The 18,385-nt window shown below is 36.8% G+C and overlaps 1 protein-coding gene across 7 annotated transcripts in view; it reads right to left on the reverse strand.

The window, feature by feature from the left end:
• RAD51B (RAD51 paralog B) overlaps positions 1–18,385 on the reverse strand; it is a 787,871-nt gene that overhangs the window by 717,569 nt on the left and 51,917 nt on the right. For all 7 annotated transcript variants that reach the window (XR_007727250.1, XR_007727251.1, XM_050797048.1 and 4 more), the window contains 2 exons: positions 9,558–9,677; positions 8,331–8,514 (listed from right to left, as the gene is read on the reverse strand). Coding sequence is in view for 5 of the 7 variants with exons in the window: in XM_050797048.1 (XP_050653005.1) it covers positions 8,331–8,514; positions 9,558–9,677 (304 nt within the window). In the remaining 2 variants the exon portion in view is untranslated. The remainder of the gene's footprint in view (positions 1–8,330; positions 8,515–9,557; positions 9,678–18,385) is intronic.

Consider the following 18,385-nt stretch of genomic DNA (forward strand, 5'->3'; position numbering starts at 1 on the left):
TGCATAAAAATCAAGTCCCCTTCTCCAAATACTGCCAGTGCCGTTTCTTTATGAGTACCCAGAGCCAACTTCTACTCATAAAACCCGCCCTACTCTTTATTTATTTATTTATTTATTTATTTATTGACTGAATTATTTTTTTGAGACAGGGTCTTGCCCTGTCACCCAGGCTGGAATGCAGTGGTATGTTCATAGCTCATTGCAGTCCTGAACTCCTGGGCTCAAGCCATCCTCCTGCCCCAGCCTCCCAAGTAGCTGTGACTACAGGTGTGCACCACCATATGCTGGGATTTCAGGTGTGACCCACCACACCTGACCTCCTTTTCTTTTTTAACTTTTTATTTGGAAACAATTTTAGATTTACCACAAAGCTGTGGAACGGGTATAGAGTTCTCAAATGCCCTTCTCCCAGCTTCTCCTAATATCACCATCTTACATACTATAGTACAATTATCAAAACCAATGTATTAAGATTGATGCAATACTATTAACTACAATACATCTTGCCAGTTTTGAGCAATTACAAATTAAGTTGCCATAGATACCCTTGTATATATCTATTAGTGCCCCTGCATGTCAAGGTTCCCCATGATTACCTTCTGGCTCAATGATTTACTAGAAGGACTCACAGGACTCAGAAAAGCTGTTATATTGACAGTTATGGCTTACTACAGCAAAAGGATACAGATCAAAATGAGCAAACAGAAAAGGTACATGAGCAAAGTCCAGGAGAAACCAGGTGCAAGATTCCAGGTGTCCTCTCCCAGTAGAGTTGCATGCATGTGCTTAATTGCTCTAGCAACAATGTGTGACAACACATGCAAAGTAATGTCAACCAGGAAAGTTCACTGAAGCCTTAATGTCCAGCATTTTTATTGAGGGTCAGTCACTAGGCATGCAATGCCTGCATGTGAATGACCTCAGCTCTTTAGATTGTAGTCCCCAGATCCCCAGAGAAAAATAGGCTTCACCATAAATCATACTGTTTGCATAAACTATCTGATCAAACCAGTACCTGTGGCTCAAGTCCTCAGGCATATAACTCTCTTACTAGGCAGAATATTCCCAGGGCCCAGTGCTCATCTCCTAGGAGCCAGTCAAGGGCAGTCCTGAAAAGAGGCCTTTTTTGGGAAAGGCTGGATGTGAGTAACCCATGCCAGCTGAATTAACCCTTGCCTGCATAACCTATGAATCCATTTCTGGGCTACCTCATTCATTGTAACAGTGGCACAATATAATATTGTATGGCTATATCAACATTAATGTAGCCAATCACCTACTTATTAACTTTTGTTTCTAGCTTTTTGCTAGAAACAATAAAAACAAAGTTTCAGAAGTCATAAAGAGCTACACAAAAGAAAGATACACTTTTTCTAGAATTATTTTCACTAAATGATAAAGGCTTAGTCTAGACTGTGAGTTTCAGGGACCTGAATGAACACAGGATAGCTTTAAGAACAATCTGATTTCAAATGTGTGTGAGCCGACAGTAGGCATTTATGGAAAAGAAAAACACTATAAAGGACTTTTCTTACCTCAGAAGTCCTATGGTGCTTGTTTTCAGTAACAAATATGAAAGTAGTAAGAGTAAACCAAAAATTACGTGATTTCTAGAAGTCATACAACAATGCTACACACAGCAAAATAGGACTGCAGAGCTTTAATGGCATATCTATGTCTATATCTAGGGTCTAGGACTCCTACTTTACAATCAGAGTAACTTCATCAGACTTTCACATAGTGACAGTTCTGAATATATATGTTTAAGATAAAAATAAATGTCAAATTTGGGTACATACATTCTTTTTCCTCTTATCTCGCAGTTATAAAGACAATATTCCCAATTTATAATTAATAAAACCTTAATTATTTTAAATGAAGTGGCCTAGTTTCTTATTTTTCTATTTTCAATATTTATTAGTATCTAAGACAAGGTATAATCCTACAAAAATTAAACCCACTTGGCATAATGGGACAGCTCATGATGTGAAATAAATAAATAAATAAATAAATAAAATCCTGGCCCACATGAAGTTCACCACTAAAAAGAGAAAAAAAAAATTATGCTTGCGTCAAATAATAATAAAAAGTTTAACCTTGTTATATGTCCACTTTAAAACAAGAACAAATTCTTTCCATTTGTTAATGATTTAAAACTGTCTTTAAAATAGCAAAATTAAAAATTAAATATTTTGATACATTTTTCTAAGCAGCTTTAAACAAAAATAATCATTAAAATTCCAAAAACCTTGATCAGCAATAAATTAGAGCAATGGATATTCTCAAAAGGTGTGTAATCAAGAACACAGATGGCAGGCCGGGCGCGGTGGCTCAAGCCTGTAATCCCAGCACTTTGGGAGGCCGAGACGGGCGGATCACGAGGTCAGGAGTTCGAGACCATCCTGGCTAACACGGTGAAACCCCGTCTCTACTAAAAAATACAAAAAACTAGCCGGGCGAGGTGGCGGGCGCCTGTAGTCCCGGCTACTCGGGAGGCTGAGGCAGGAGAATGGCGTAAAAACCCGGGAGGCAGAGCTTGCAGTGAGCTGAGATCCGGCCACTGCACTCCAGCCTGGGCGACACAGCGAGACTCCGTCTCAAAAAAAAAAAAAAAAAAAAAAAAAAAAAAAAAAAGAACACAGATGGCAACAGAAAAACTGATTATAAGCATATCTTAGTAAAATAATTTGGATATTAACAACTTTCAATGGAAATAAGGCATTTCCCTCTTAGAATATTTAATAATATATCCAAATTTATCTCCATATACCTCTTTTGTAAATTGTGTTAACTGGTACTCGTCCCCTTATACCAGAAAACATTTGTACAATATCAAGAAATGAAGGAAGTAGAAGATTAAGGGGAGACAAAAAAGTTCAATATTATTCATATAACAACAGAAATTGATTTGTTGAATTCTCTGAAAAAGTAAAACTGTAGATCTTGGAAATACAAGTAAAAAAGCATTTCCAAAGAATTTTCAAAAGGTCAAAGTCCTGTTATGTAAGCAATATATTTTCATTCTCTTTAATTCCAACAACTTATACAACTCTGGAATTGAAAATAAATAAAAAGAATATAACTAACATGGCATACTACAAAGGTCAATTTAAAAACAAAAACATGGCCGGGCGCGGTGGCTCAAGCCTGTAATCCCAGCACTTTGGGAGGCCGAGACGGGCGGATCACAAGGTCAGGAGATCGAGACCATCCTGGCTAACACGGCGAAACCCCGTCTCTACTAAAAACACAAAAAATTAGCCGGGCGAGGTGGCGGCGCCTGTGGTCCCAGCTACTCGGGAGGCTGAGGCAGGAGAATGGCAGGAACCCGGGAGGCAGAGCTTGCAGTGAGCTGAGATCTGGCCACTGCACTCCAGCCTGGGCGACAGAGCGAGACTCCGTCTCAAAAAAAAACATAACAAGAATTCCAGCAGTAAGCATAAAAAAATTCAAATTATGTTTTAAAAGATAAAGAAAAATATTCCAATGAATGTAAATATGACATATATATGGTAAGACTATTTTCATAAACCTTAATTGTACTTTCATTAGCTGTTACCTCCTAAATATTAGTTATCCACAGTGCTAGGTCCTGGAAATCAGAGAAACAGAAGATATAATCCTGTCATTAATAAGTTTACAGTCCACCATAATTCTGTACGTCTCAGAAAAAATGAAAATTCTGCTGTGGAAAAAAAAATCCCCAAACTGGCATCTAAAAGATCTCTCATTCTACCCACTGCTTGTCCTTTCCTATGCTGAGTGTCCTGGAGCAAGTCAGGTCACTTTTCGGCCTCACTGTCATCTGTAAAATGAAGGGGCCAAACTAAATTTTAAGGTCCTTTCTGGCAAAAACATCCTAATATTTTAATCTGATACATAATTTACAATATGTATAATAACTATTCTATAAGTGGTAATTAGAAGTCAATGATAAACAGTCAACATATATAGCCATAACCACAATTTAGTAGTTTATAAAGCAATATTTAAATTTTTTTCGGTTATTTTTATCAAGTATCTCTAAATAGCTTCAGAGCCTACTGTTTTTTCAATACTAGTGTGAACACGCTTTAAAAAGACAAAGGTTCTGCATCTTCCATCCCAATGGCAGAGTATCACTTACACCACCTCCATAAACTTCAGGAAAAAAGATTCTACCAGACTTCTACAACTGCTTCTCAAAACTGCAGTCTGAACATATTCAAAAGTCTATAAAATTCTCTGTGAAAATTTTTTAATTTTATGTTTTCATTTCAGTGATACCCTCAAAATATTAGTAAAGCCATCTTATAATTGAAAACCTCTGAAATATATTCATGTATCTGTTTTCAATCAAGTGATACCAATTAATTCCTCTTTAATTCTCAGGGACTAATGTAGAAAAGAGCAACAGCATACTTAAAACTTAAATGCATTCATGCCCACATGAGGGCCAAACGATGTCACCCTTCCCAAACAGATGAAGGCTTTTTAGTACTAGTTCAAACAGAGAAAGAGGGGGGAAAGCTGAATCATCACTATATATATATATTTAAAGCAGTCCGTGAGATAAGCTTATATATATAGCAAGCAATAATTTAATTTAGCAAATTATCAAAAATAACATATTAAATTGACATAATTAATTTGAACAGTACTATGCTGCCTATAGATGCAATCCATCTTTATGGTTTTATAAGCATGACTTAATGTTAAGAATTATTAGCTAGTCTTATAATTCTGTACATTTCTGTGATACTGCAATAAAAATGAAGTCAGCAGTGGGGTTTTGTGAGAATATTATTTGCATTTAAAAGGGGTCAGTGCCTTAATCTAGTTTGAGAAAACACTGCTCTTATAAGCAGACTGCTCTCTTACCCTTCTTCCTAATTCCTTAAGTTACTGGGTTTGTGGTGGTACCAGCCCTGGGTCCTGAGCCTACAGAGAAGAGGGAATGGTTCAGATCAGGGTTTTTTGAGCCATTCTAATAGATGTGTAGCGGTACGGCATTGGGATTTTAATTTGCATGTCCCTAATGACAGGATTTTAACTATCTTTTCATGTGTTTATCAGCAGATAACTGCCATCTATATATCTAGAATGCATGGCTTACCACCCAGTGCTCAGAGGCCATCAGACATTCACCTGTCATAGTTCTACTAGACTGAGATAAAAATCTTTTCTCCTACTGCCTGGCTCTCTGATACTATCTAAATCTCTAAAGCCTTTTCAAAATTTAAGAATCTGAAGAATTATTTTTCTTCCTATAAGATGCCAATGTAATTTGAGTACAGCTCCAATATAAGACATTCTGCCACTGAAAATTATATTTTATTACTGTTAAAATAAAAGATAACAATAGGGTTAAAAGCAAATATTAAAATTTAAGTTCAGTACCAATAGAGACAAGATTAAGTAAAGACCAAGATGAGAAGCAATATCTACAATTCATACATTCAAAAATATTTGTTGAGTGTCTACTATATGTTAGGCACTATTGCTGGTACTGAGAATAAGGCAGGCCAGGTGCAGTGGCTCATGCCTGTAATCCCAGAACTTTGGGAGGCCAAGATGGGAGAATTGCTTGAGCAAAGGAGTTTGAGACCAGACTAGGCAACATAGTGAGATCGTGTCTCTACCAAACATAAAAAATTAGCCAGGTGTGGTGGTGTTGCATGCCTGTAGTCCCAGCTACCTGGGAGAATGAGGTGGGAGGATCACTTGAGCCTGGGAGATTGAGGCCACAGTGAGCCATGATTGTGCCTGCACTCCAGCCTGGGTGACAGAGACCCTGTCTCAAAACATAAATAAATAAGAGAGAGAGAGAGAATGAGGCAGTAGAAGGAACACACAAATATTAGATACATAACATGCTAAGGGGTGAAAACTGTGATGGAGAAGAAACAAACCATAGTAAGAGGACAGCGGGGGTATGGTTAATACTTATATGGTTTGGGAGGTCCTCACTGATAAGATGACAGGATAGAATAAGCCATGTGGATATTTAGAGGAGGAAGGTTCCAGGCTGAGGAACAGTAAATACTCCTCGAACAGGAGTATCTGTTGGCATGTAAAAGGAATTACAAAAAGGCTCGGGTTTACTAATTTGTAAAGCAAATGAACCAGACAATAATATACTGCAATATATAATATAATATATTGCAACTGCTTTTGCATCAACTTAATTAAACCACCTATTCAAGTATAGTATAAATGTGTAAAAGTTCATGATTTCCTTTTTTTTTTTTTAATTAAATCTTGGACCTGTGTGAGAGATTTTCCATTTAAATGCATCAATTTAGCTAGGAAAATTCCAACATTTTCTAAAGGAAATATTTTTCAAAATCCTTTTAAAACCAATCTTACAATCTTACTTGTCACAAAAAACAGATATCACAGTTATATAAGTACATAGTATAAACTGCATTTATCTCTAAATAGATAAACAAAGCCAGAAGCAGAGAAATGAGATATTTAGTACCTATTTTTTCAGAGGGTTCTATTAAAAACAAAGAAAAGCAGTGCCCCTTTCTCACTTGGGAAAATAAATCACCTTAGGAAAAACTGAAAAGCATTAGCCTACAATTACTACTTAAAATCAAACAAACACAACTTTTAAAAAGTGAATTTTATTTTGCATGGCATTAAGTCAAGCAACAGTATGAATTCTGTTAAAATAAGAATATATAGTCATCCTCCTGTATCCATGGGGGATTGGTTCCAGGACTACTCTGCAGATACCACAATCCATGGATGCTCAAGTCCCTCATATAAAATGGTGCAGTGTTTGCATATAACCTATGTACATTCTCCTATATACTTTAAATCAACTTTACATTACTTATAATACCCAATACAACGTATATGCTATGTAGATCCCTGCTAAACTGTAGGGAATCATGACAAGAAAAAAGTCTGTACGTGTTCAGTACAAAGACAACAATCCTTTTCTTTTTTTTCAAATATATATATATATTTAGAGAGAGGGTCTCACTCTGTCTCCCAGGCTGGAGTGCAGTGGCATGAACATGGCTCAATGCAAACTCAACCTCCTGGGCCCAAGTGATCCTCCCACGTCAGCCTCTTGAGTAGCTGAGACTGCAGGGGCACACTACCACATCCATTGTTTTTTCAAATATCTTCTATCCTTAGTTGGTTGAATCCATGGATGCAGAACCCACAGATACAGAGGGCCGACTATATAGGACATAAATTTCTATTCAATCAAGTATCTTTATACAAGATTTCAAAGTTCCCTTATTCTCCTTGACCAGGAAAAATATAAATTTGAATTTATCATTTTAACCAACTACACAATAAGATGTAAAAGATGAACATCACCCAAGATAAACTTAACAGCACTTGACTTTAATTCAAAATACAAACTAAAAAGCCATTAAAGTATGTAGAACTTTTTGAATGCCGTATTTTCTCCCTTGACTTCTTCCTTGGTTTTATAAATCTCAAAGGCTGTGTGGTAGTTTATATTACTTATACATACTCTTTACGTTGCAAAGATCCAAGATTTTAATTTTCCAAAAACAAATCTAAAAATTATAAAATCATAACCAAATTTTATCTCAGTTTAAGGAACTATCTTTTCTTGAGATGAAGCATGACTAAAATTGAGGAGCCTGAATGTTGATGAGGCTGTGGAACAACTGAAACTCTCTGACACACTGCAGATGGGAGTGTAACTTAGTACACACTTATGTCTTGCAAGTTACACATCACAAGCCCTTGCAATATCCTGTCATCTTCAGATTTCTGATCACAATGCCCACTACAAAAAGCCATGCCACAAGTAATCTTTCAAAGTTTTCTTACTGACACTTTTCACTACTATCATTCCAACATCCCTTAATGGTTGACCTCTGACTATTTGAGGCAAACCAAATCCTATTGTACGCAAAACAGCACTGAACACAATAACACAGTATCTAAACCTAAAATACTTACAACAAAACTAACAACAACTGCAGGATCTTTTTTAATTACATAGAAATGGACCTAGGCAATTTCATGAAGTTTTACTATAATATGAGAAATGTGATATAAAGCATATACAAAGAGTAAACAATGAGAATGAAGAAACGGAAGGACTACAGGAACTTTTAAAAACATCATTTAAATCTACTCCAGGCTCAAATTATTAAAAGGATAAAATAATCTCAGCAGATGAGCTAATTTAAGATGATGGTAATGTTTGCTATAGCAATTAGACTGTACTACCTTTAAAAAGTCATCTGTTTTACATTTCCCTCTAATTTTATTATTTGATACTATAAGTCGGTGAATGTAATATAAAAGAAAGGAAAAGATATAAGAGAAAAAAAAGAAAAACTTACTGGGATGGAAAACTCCTCAGCCAAATACTTCAAGGAGCATGCTTCTCTTGCCAAGAACTTGTTTCTTTCTTTGAGATTGCCTTGAAGTTGTGTATCAAACTCCTTTCTGACCACAGAAGCAACAGAGTCAATAATCACAAGTTTAATTCCTTTTGAGATAATTTCTTCTTCCAAAGATTCAATCCTATAAAAGAAGAATTTATAAAATAGTCAATAAATTTAAGATAAAGTAAATAAATAAGGGTATTGCAAAGGCTAAGCAAATTAAAAACAATAACAAACTATTCTTTCCTAAGTTACAGTAATGATTTGCAAGAATTCAGTAAACCTAACTTATTTTCAGCTCTTCTAGACATATAACACTTTTCTGGAAACAGAGCAAACTGTTTCTGTGTAGTTTCAGAATTCCTTGATTCTCCTAAGATAATGCTAATGCTCCAATTTTGGGGTAAAACTACTTGTGGTAGCCAGTCTGTAAAATGGCCTGCACTTACTCTCTCCTCTTGGTATTTCACATCCTTGTATAGGTCCCTCCCACAGTGTGCCAGACTTGACCGGTGTGACCACAAGCATATGACAAAATCATGGTACCTTATTTCTGAGTGTAGGTCATAAAAGACTACAGCTTTCATCTTGGGTACTCTTTCACTTGCCCAGTCTCTCAGGTCACTTACTCTGAGGGAAGCAAGTTGCTATGTTGTGATTTATGGAGAGGCCCAGATAGTAAGGAACAAAGGCCTCTTGCCCACTGCCAGCAAGAAACAGAGGCCTTCCAACAACTACATTAGGGAGCTTGGAAGCAGATACTCCAGCTCCAGTCAAGCCTTGAGACAACTGCAGCCCTGGCCACCAGCTTGACTATAACCTGTTGAGCGCCACTGAGCCAGAAACACCCAGCTAAGCTACTCCCAGACACTTAACCTTCAGAAACTATGTGAAATAATATGTATTTGCTGTTTTAAGCTACTAAACTGTGAGACAATTTGTTAATGGAACAATAGATAAGTATTACACCACTTAATTAAATCTAAAACATTTTATTCGTTTAATTTTTTTCATTTTTAAAGAAAGACTTCAACCAAAAGGCTATAACAAAGAAGAACACTGAAAAAGTTATTCCACATAATTCTAACCTGTAAAGACTTATTCACTCAGAAGATGAAACATAAAAGATAAAACATAAACCTTCAACGCATTACTAAAAAATCAAAATCTAAAGCAGCATACCTTTGTAGAACTTCATCACAGGTGAGTTCCCGATAAAGATGAACTTTACTACTTGTCAAAAGTAATTTTTCTTCAGTGTTAAAATATCTGGGAAAACGGGATTCTGCTATCTCAACCAGTCTGTGGGTAAAAAAAAAAAACAGCACAAACAAAAATAGTTAATTCTATTTAAAGTCACATTGCTGAATCTCTAAATAATTTTACTTGAGAAACTTCTAAGTATTATCAATAGAGCAAGTATAAGCAAAATGGCTTAATATACAGGTTTAGAAATGTAAGCTCTCCTTTGCAAGCACTAACAGAGGTTAGCAGTCATAGCATGAAACTAGCAAGGGCTGTTGGATCTCATCTAATCTTGAGCAAACAACAATGTCTCTGAGATTTATCTTTCTGGGATCAAATATGTTTTTTGTAAATGATATTTAGAGTAGCAGCTATAAGGTATGTTTACTAAATAAGAATGCTTTCATTTTCTTGAATGAAATAAGTATATTTGAACAAATATGGTATATTGTATTATAATAGATATCAGTAAGTCTTCATGTCTCATTCCAGAAAAATACGCTTTCTCAATTGAAACAATTCAGGCAAATTAATGTTATGCAATAATTCCTTGGTAAACAGAAAATTATGGCCCAAACAAATTAATGTTCCAATATTTTCTTAGTAAACAAAAAGTGATTTTCTAAACACTGATTTCTGGCCTCAAAGCCAGTTTAATATATGCAGTAGGCCAAACACAAGAGAGTGACAAGTTAAAACACCATCATTCATATTATAAGATATGGAAAGCATTACTAGAAATTTCTCATATTTATGGCTTAAAATGTTAAAAATATACGTCTTTGAGTTTAACCATCTCATTTCATTTTAAATGTTTTGAGTTTAACCATCACATTTCATTTTAAATGAAATGACACTTTATCAGCCCTAGTACTTAGCCATCCCAGGGGAACTGGGAGGAGAGGCTGTAAACTCGAAAACCATCCTATATTTTATGTTCCATTTAGAGACTCAAAAGTACAAAAGAACAGTGTTTTCATTTCGAAATAGTTAGAGTTCTGAGAAGAGGCTGGGAACTTTGAAAAGATAAACAAAACAAGTCCTTACATTTGCTCTGATTAGAAATAAAAGAGAAAAACCTAAAACAGGAAAAGAGAAGAGAGAACTTCAACAACTGTTTTTAAGTATATTTTTGAACAATTTGAAAAGAAAAATATACATAGCTAAGTTGAACAGGAAGAGGAAAAAATACTTCATGAGTAAGGAATAGTACCAAAAGAGGTGTGAAGAGTGAGAATAAAATGGATCAAATAACCATCCAGGAAAAGAGCTTAAGAGAGGCACAGGGATTGAAATGGAAGAAGGAAATGAGGTAAGTGAGGAAATCAAGCAATGAGATGGCACTGGCACAGGCAGAGCAGCCAAATCCTGACGGTTTGCGGGGAAAGCATAAATTTTTTGATTAGAGAAACTATTTGCTGAGTTTAGTGCTGGTCAGAGAAGTCAGCTAAAAATCTCTGGCACTTAGAACCTACCAGTTTTTAACAGGATAGGTCTGGCAACATCTTCTAGAAACATGGAAGTTTTTCAAAATTTGAATGCCCAGTTGATTAGGAACCAGATTGAGAGTACCTAGCTCATTAGCAACAAGAACTCAGCAGCTGACAATTTTCTGCCCTCTAGCACTAGGCTGGATTTCCACTAGTGGCTTGAGTAGTGAAAGGCTCTGGAACTTATTGCTGCTTTCCCATTGCTGAAGGCCTCGGAAAAGGAATAACCGTCAAAAGATAGACATGAACAACCTTTGTTCACAGTTACCATGCTAAATAACTGTATTAAATGGACCATTTACACACCAATATGCTGTAATTTTCTCTGTTTCTCCAAATGTTTTTTATTTTATAAAAAAATCTAAAAAATATAAATCAAAAACCAAATATAAATGCAGTATTCGACATGCCTCGCATTCATCCCAGTAACTTCTTGTGACAATCTTCATCACAAAGATCTTTTTTGTTTAGGGCAAAAAACAGAAAAGAACCTATCGTTTGCTCCCAGACATTAATTATATAAAGTTTGAAAATAATGCCATCTAGTGGATATCTTTTTATAAAAAGTATTCTTTACAAAATGAGCACTTAAGATACATTCATTCAACAAATATTTATTGTTGACCTACTATATGCCAGGCACTGTTCTAGGTGCCGAGAATATGGCATTGAACAACCACCACCACCAAAAGAAAAAGAAAAACCCTTCTCTCATGAGGTTTACATTCTACTGAGGAAGACAAATAAATATATATTACATATCAGGTAATAAGGCTCTAGAGGAAAATGAAGCAGGATGAGAGAATAGAATGTGACAGGTGGGGCTAGTGCTATTTTATATTTTATGTAAGGTGAACTGACAAAGCCTCATTAATAAGGTGACATTTGAGCAAAAGCTTAAAAGAGGTAAGAAAATGAACCATGTGGATATCCAGTGAAATAGCACACAAGAATAGGGAATTATAACAAGTGCAAAAGCTTACATGTGGAAAGATGCCTGGTGTGTCTGAGAAACAACAAAGAGACTAAAGTATCTGGAACACAGGGAGTAAGAGGGAGAATAATAGAAAACAAAGAGCTAGCCAAGGCCAAGATCACATAAGACCTTTAGGTCTGTGGTATTTTTTTAGCTTTTATTTAGCAAAATGGGAAGCCTAGAAGCAGGAACAACATGATCTGACGTCTTTTTTTTTAAAGGACTGCTCCAACTGCCAAACGGAGAAGAGGCTTGGGCAAGAGTGAAAGCAAGGAGATCAGCTAGCACAGACAAGAGCTGGTAGTGACCAGTTAAGAGCTGGTAGTGATCTCACCCAGGGAAGTAACAGGTCAAGTGATGAGAAGTAACTGGACTCCAGATATAGTTCAAAAGAGGAGCTAAAAGAATTTCTTGGCCAGGCGTGGTGGCTCACGCCTGTAATCCCAACACTGTGGGAGCCGAGGCAGGCAGATCACCTGAGGTCAGGAGTTCAAGACCAGCCTGGCCAACATGGCAAAACCCCGTCTCTACTAAAACTATAAAAATTAGCCAGGTGTGGTGGCACACGCCTGTAATCCCAGCTACTCAGGAGGCTGAAGCAAAAGAATCACTTGAATCTGGGAGATGGAGGTTGCAGTGAGCCAAGATCATGCCACTGCACTCAGCCTGGGCGACAGAGTGAGGTTCCATCTCAAAAAAAAAAAAAGAAAGAAAGAAAGAATTTCTTGACTAATTGGATGAGTGTCTAGAAGAATGGAATCACAATTTTACTGAAGCAGAAAAGACAAGATTCAGATAAAGGTTTTGGTTATTGGTGCTATTTGCATGTTTTATTTCCTTTATGAGGGAATCAAAAATGCAGTTTTGGACGTATCAGGAAATCCATGTATGTAAACCTATCCAAGTTCCATGTCATTACGCAAACGAATATGAATCTGAAGTTCATGGGAAAGCTCAGAATTCAGATATCAATCCAGGAGTTATAGCCCATAAAAGATTTTAAACATCATAAGACCAGATGATATTAGGGATTGAGTACAGATATAGAAGAGAAAAGGTCCTAGGACTGAGTTCTGGGATTCCCCAAAGCCTAGAAGTTAAAATGATGAGGAGGATCCAGCAAAAGGGACTGAGAGGAGGAGGTGATCAAGAAGGTAGGTGTAAAATAAGAGAGAGTGGCTCCAATAAGCCAAGTGGGCTGGGCATGGTGGCTCACGCCTATAATCCCAACACTTTAGAAGGCCAAGGCAGGAGGATCTCTTGAGCCCAGAAGTTTAAGACCAACCAGGGCAACATACCAAAATCTTATCTGTACTAAAAATTTAAAAATTAGCTGGGCATGGTGGCACGTGCCTGTGGTCCCAGCTACTCAAGAGGCTGAGGTGAAAGGATTGCTTGAGCCTGGGGGGTCAAAGTTGCAGTGAGCCATGATAGCACCACTGTACTCCAGCCTGGGTGACAGAGTCAGGTGAGACCCTGTCTAAAAAAATAAAAAGAAGTCAAGGGAAGAAAGCTTTTTAAGAAAAAGAGAGTGATCAACTCTTTCAAATGCTGCTATTGGGTAGGATAAAATTTTTTTAATTAGTTGCATTATAGAGCTGGGAACTAAAGCCTGGATAGAGTGAACTCAAGAGAGAATGAAAGAAAGGATTTTCACTTCTGCCCACAAAGGATTAACTGGTACAAGAATTGCACTAAAATAATAAGTAGAAAATCAGACAGAATACATGAAATAACAGCTTTCAGGTACTGAACAATAGAAAGCTTGAGACTGTAATCCTTGAGAGAAAGGAAACAAACACAATGTGCTTACAATCGCCTCAGCTTGCTCCAGAGGCAGTTTCCAGGCTGCAAAACAAGAAAGGGAAAGCAAACAGAACCTGGCAGACAATCCGAGTTGAGGAGATGGGGATCAGAGTTCGGGAAAGCTAAGGTGGCTAGAACTTAGGGGGCAGAGTACCAGAGAGGAAGCAGGTGTGCAGAGTGAGCACTGCAGAGATCTGCAGAAAGGTCCACTTGAGAACTAATCTGCACATGTGTGAAGGAAAACTACCTGAGGCTGAGGAAAGGACCACCAGAAAGTATCAGACTGAACAATTCCTAGTGCCCACACAGGGTGGGAACATTCGGGTTTACACAAGATGAAGAATAAAGAGACCTTATTATACACTGGGCATTGGGCAGAATTTTCAGAAGCATTTACCTTAGTAGTGGAGCTAAATAAGTTTCAGAATAAAAACCACAGTCACGCGCTGCATAACGACATTTCAGTCAATGATGCATCACTTATACAACAGTGGTCCCATAAGCTTATATAGTATATTTTGACTCTACCTTTCCTTTGTTTAGATACACAAATACTTACCATTGTGTTGTAATTGCCTATTCAATACAGTAACATGCTGTACAGGTTTATAGCCTAGAAGCAATAGGCTATATCATATAGTCTAGGTGTGCCATAGGCTATACCATCTAGGTTTATGTAAGTACACTGTATGGTGTTCATACAACAACGAAATTGCCTAACAATGCATTTCTCAGAACATATCTCCATTGTTAAGCAAAGCATGACTATACCTGGGATTTTTCTACAACAAAATTCAAAAGCAACCTTCAAAAGGATCAAACTAATACTAAACTGTACCTTAAAACAAAACCTAACACTCTTTAAAGACATACGTTAAAATCCAGCACCCAACAATGTAAAATTTACAATGTCTAACATAGAATTTAAAAATTACCAGACAAGTAAAGGAAGAGGAAAAGATCCATAACCAGGAGAAAAATCAGTCAAAAAAAACAGATTTAAAAATATATATATGATGGCATTCATAGACAAAAACCTCAAAACGGCTATTATTAATCTTCTCCATTTGCTCAAGAAAGTAAATGAAGCAGGGGTTGTCAAACTGTGCACTATGGCCCATGCCTGGCCCATTGCCTGTTTTTGTCAATAGAGTTTTATTAGAACACAGACATATTTTTAATATTTTGTTTGACAAAATAGAAGCACTTCTACTACATTCTGAAGTATAACTGTTGTCTCAAGTAAAAACACCTGTATAATTGGGTTCTAAGATTAAGAAGTCACTTTTTCCATGGGAGACCATTTTTACTTGAACGAATGATTGACAGATAAACTATGCTTTTTCTGACTTAAATATTTGGTAGATGTTTTCTCAAAATGAGCAAAATAAGCCTGACACTTCAAAAAAAACAAGTGGCAATATTTACTGCCAATGATAAAATTCAAGCTTTTAATGAAAAATCAAAATTCTAAAAAACTTACATCTGCTACGATGAGTTTGACTGCATCCCAATACTTAAATACTTTTTGTTCAGATCAGTGAAGATACTAATGAAATTTTTTTATATTGAGTAATAAAATGTGTCAACATTTAGAAGAACTCCATAAGACAGTGAACCAATATTTTCTGAGTGACAAATGCATAATATTACAAAATCATGCATGGGTAAATATCCATTAAAAGCCTAAGACAGATGAATAGATTTTAATGTAACTATGGAAAAAATGCAATAATATGGTTTCAGATTCTGTATCACAACCAACCTCTAGGCAACTATTACTCAATTCCTGGTGTAGTATCAAAGAAGCATATCTTTAATTATCTGAAGAGAATATTAAAATATTCCTCCCTTTCCAGCTATAACCAGTATAAGGCCAGATCTTCATATCTCAACCAAAACAACAGATTGCAAAAGACTGAATGCAGAAGTAGATATTCGAATCCAGCTGTCTTCTGTTAAGTCAGATGCTAAAGAGATTTGCAAAAACGTAAAACAATGCCACTCTTTTCCCACCTTTTTTAGTCAAAAATGTATTTATTTCCCATAAAAAATACATGTAAAGGCCAGGTGCAGTGGCTCACATCTGTAGTCCCCACCACTCAGGAGGCTGAGGCAGGAGGCTCTCTTAAGTCCAGGAGTTGGAGGTTACAGTGAACTATGATCATGCCACTGCACTCCAGCCTGGGTGACAGAGCGAGACCCTGTCTCTTTTAAAAAAAAAAAAAAAAAGTATGACGGGCAGTTTTGTGTCAACTTGGCTAGGCCATAGTCTCCTGTTATTCTATCAAACGCTAATCTACGCATTGTTGTGAAAGGATTTTGTAGATGTCATTAATGTCCATAAACAGATGACTTTAAGTACAAGAGATTATCCTACATAATCTGGGTGGGCTAATTCAATCACTTGAAAAGCCTTAAGAGCAGAACTGAGGCTTCCTTTAAAAAGATGAAATTCCACCTATGGACAACAGCTTAGGCCCTTGCCTAAGAGTTCTAGCCTGCCCTTTCCAACAGCCTGCCCTGTGTATTTCAGACAACTCTACATCTGCATATGCCAGTTCTTTGCAATAACTCTCTTAATATATGTGTTCTACTGGTTCTATTTTTCTAATGGAGCTGTGTTTTGGTACAATATGCTAACATGTAATGGCCGGGCACAGTGGCTCACGTCTGTTATCCCAGGACTTTGGGAGGCTGAGATGAACAGATCACTTGAGGTCAGGAGTTCGAGACCAGCCTGGCCAACATGGCAACACCCTGTCTTTAATTTAAAAATTCAAAAATTAGCCCAGTGTGGTGGCAGGTGCAATGGTGGGCACCTGTAATCTCAACTATTCAGGAGACAGGAAGGAGAATCGCTTGAACCTGGGAAGCGGAGGTTATAGGGAACCAAGATCACACCACTGCACTCAAGCCCAGGTAACAGTGAGACTCCATCTCAAAAACAAAAACAAACAAAAACACACCATGTAATGGACTTACTGCATAATAGATAATAGTTAAATATTCTTTAGATATTCCAGTTTAAATTTCTAATATGATAAATATCAATTGACATAATCCACCTAAAGAGTGTAAGGGTCCTGAAAATTAAAACTTTAAAAACTACAGCCATAAAGCAAAATCTGAAAGGTCAACCACCAAAAAAATCATAGATAATAAAAGATAGCATAACCAAAGTTAAAAGACAAATTATAGAATTCTAGCCTAGGAACAAAATCATGTAAACATAAATATCCATAATACACAAAGCATTTATATATATCAACAAGAAAAAATGGACAAATTGCCAAAGAAATATAAATGGACAATGAATATATGTTGGCTCACAATAGTTAAAACAACGAGCTATCCCTTTTTTCCCATAAGTATGACAAAATTAAAGAAACTAAAAACAGTGATGAAGGCTCTCAAAGTACTGTTGGTTGAGACACAATTATATACAATATTTCTAGAGGAGAATGTGGCAGTTTACACAAAAATTGAAAATATATCCTTAATGGATTTCTGATGGATTAAAGATATTGACATAAAAGATAAAACTATAACTATATTAGGAAAAAACTATAAGACAGTATCTTTGATACCTAATAGTGGGGGAAAACTTAATTAAGATCTGAAAACCAATACCATTGGGCAACAACTTCAAATTTACAAATTTCTGGCCAGGCACGGTGGCTCATGCTTAGAATTCAAGCACTTTGGGAGGCAGAAGCAGGAGGCCTGCTTGAGTCCAGGAGTTCGAGACCAGCTTGAGCAAGATGGTGAGACTCAGCTCTACAAAAAAATGTTTTTAATTAGCCAGGCATGGTAGCACACACCTATAGTCCCAGCTATTCAGGAGTCTAAAGCAAGGGGATCCCTTGAGCCCAGTAAGTCAAGACAGCAGTGAGCCATGATTGTGCCACTGCACTGTAGCCTAAGTCAGACCTCATCTCTACTAAATTTTTTTAATTATAAATTTCTCTTCAACAAAGGATACTATAAAGATGACAGATAACAGAGCAGGAGGAGATATTTACAATGTATAAAACTGACAATTAATATTTAGAAGACATACAAAAAGCTTCTGCAAATCAAGGATAAAAAGACTGGAAGCCCAATGGGAAATGGGATAAAGACAGATTCATAGACAGAAAGCCCAAATGTCAAACAGGTATTACTGAATGAAAGAATGAAAACACTACTTGGATCCTTTCTCAGAGTCAATCATTTTTTCCAACCACAGTTCGTGGAAAGAGGACATGAGTTCACCTCTCAGCTGTATCTTTTTTTTTTTTTTTTTTTTTTTTTGAGACGGAGTCTCGCTCTGCCGCCCAGGCTGAAGTGCAGTGGCGCGATCTCGGCTCACTGCAAGCTCCGCCTCCCGGGTTCACGCCTTTCTCCTGCCTCAGCCTCCTGAGTAGCTGGGACTACAGGGGCCCGCCACCGCGCCCGGCTAATTTTTTGTATTTTTAGTAGAGACGGGGTTTCACCATGGTCTCGATCTC

This window comes from Macaca thibetana, chromosome 7, assembly GCF_024542745.1.
Source record: "Macaca thibetana thibetana isolate TM-01 chromosome 7, ASM2454274v1, whole genome shotgun sequence".
Taxonomy (NCBI): domain Eukaryota; kingdom Metazoa; phylum Chordata; class Mammalia; order Primates; family Cercopithecidae; genus Macaca; species Macaca thibetana.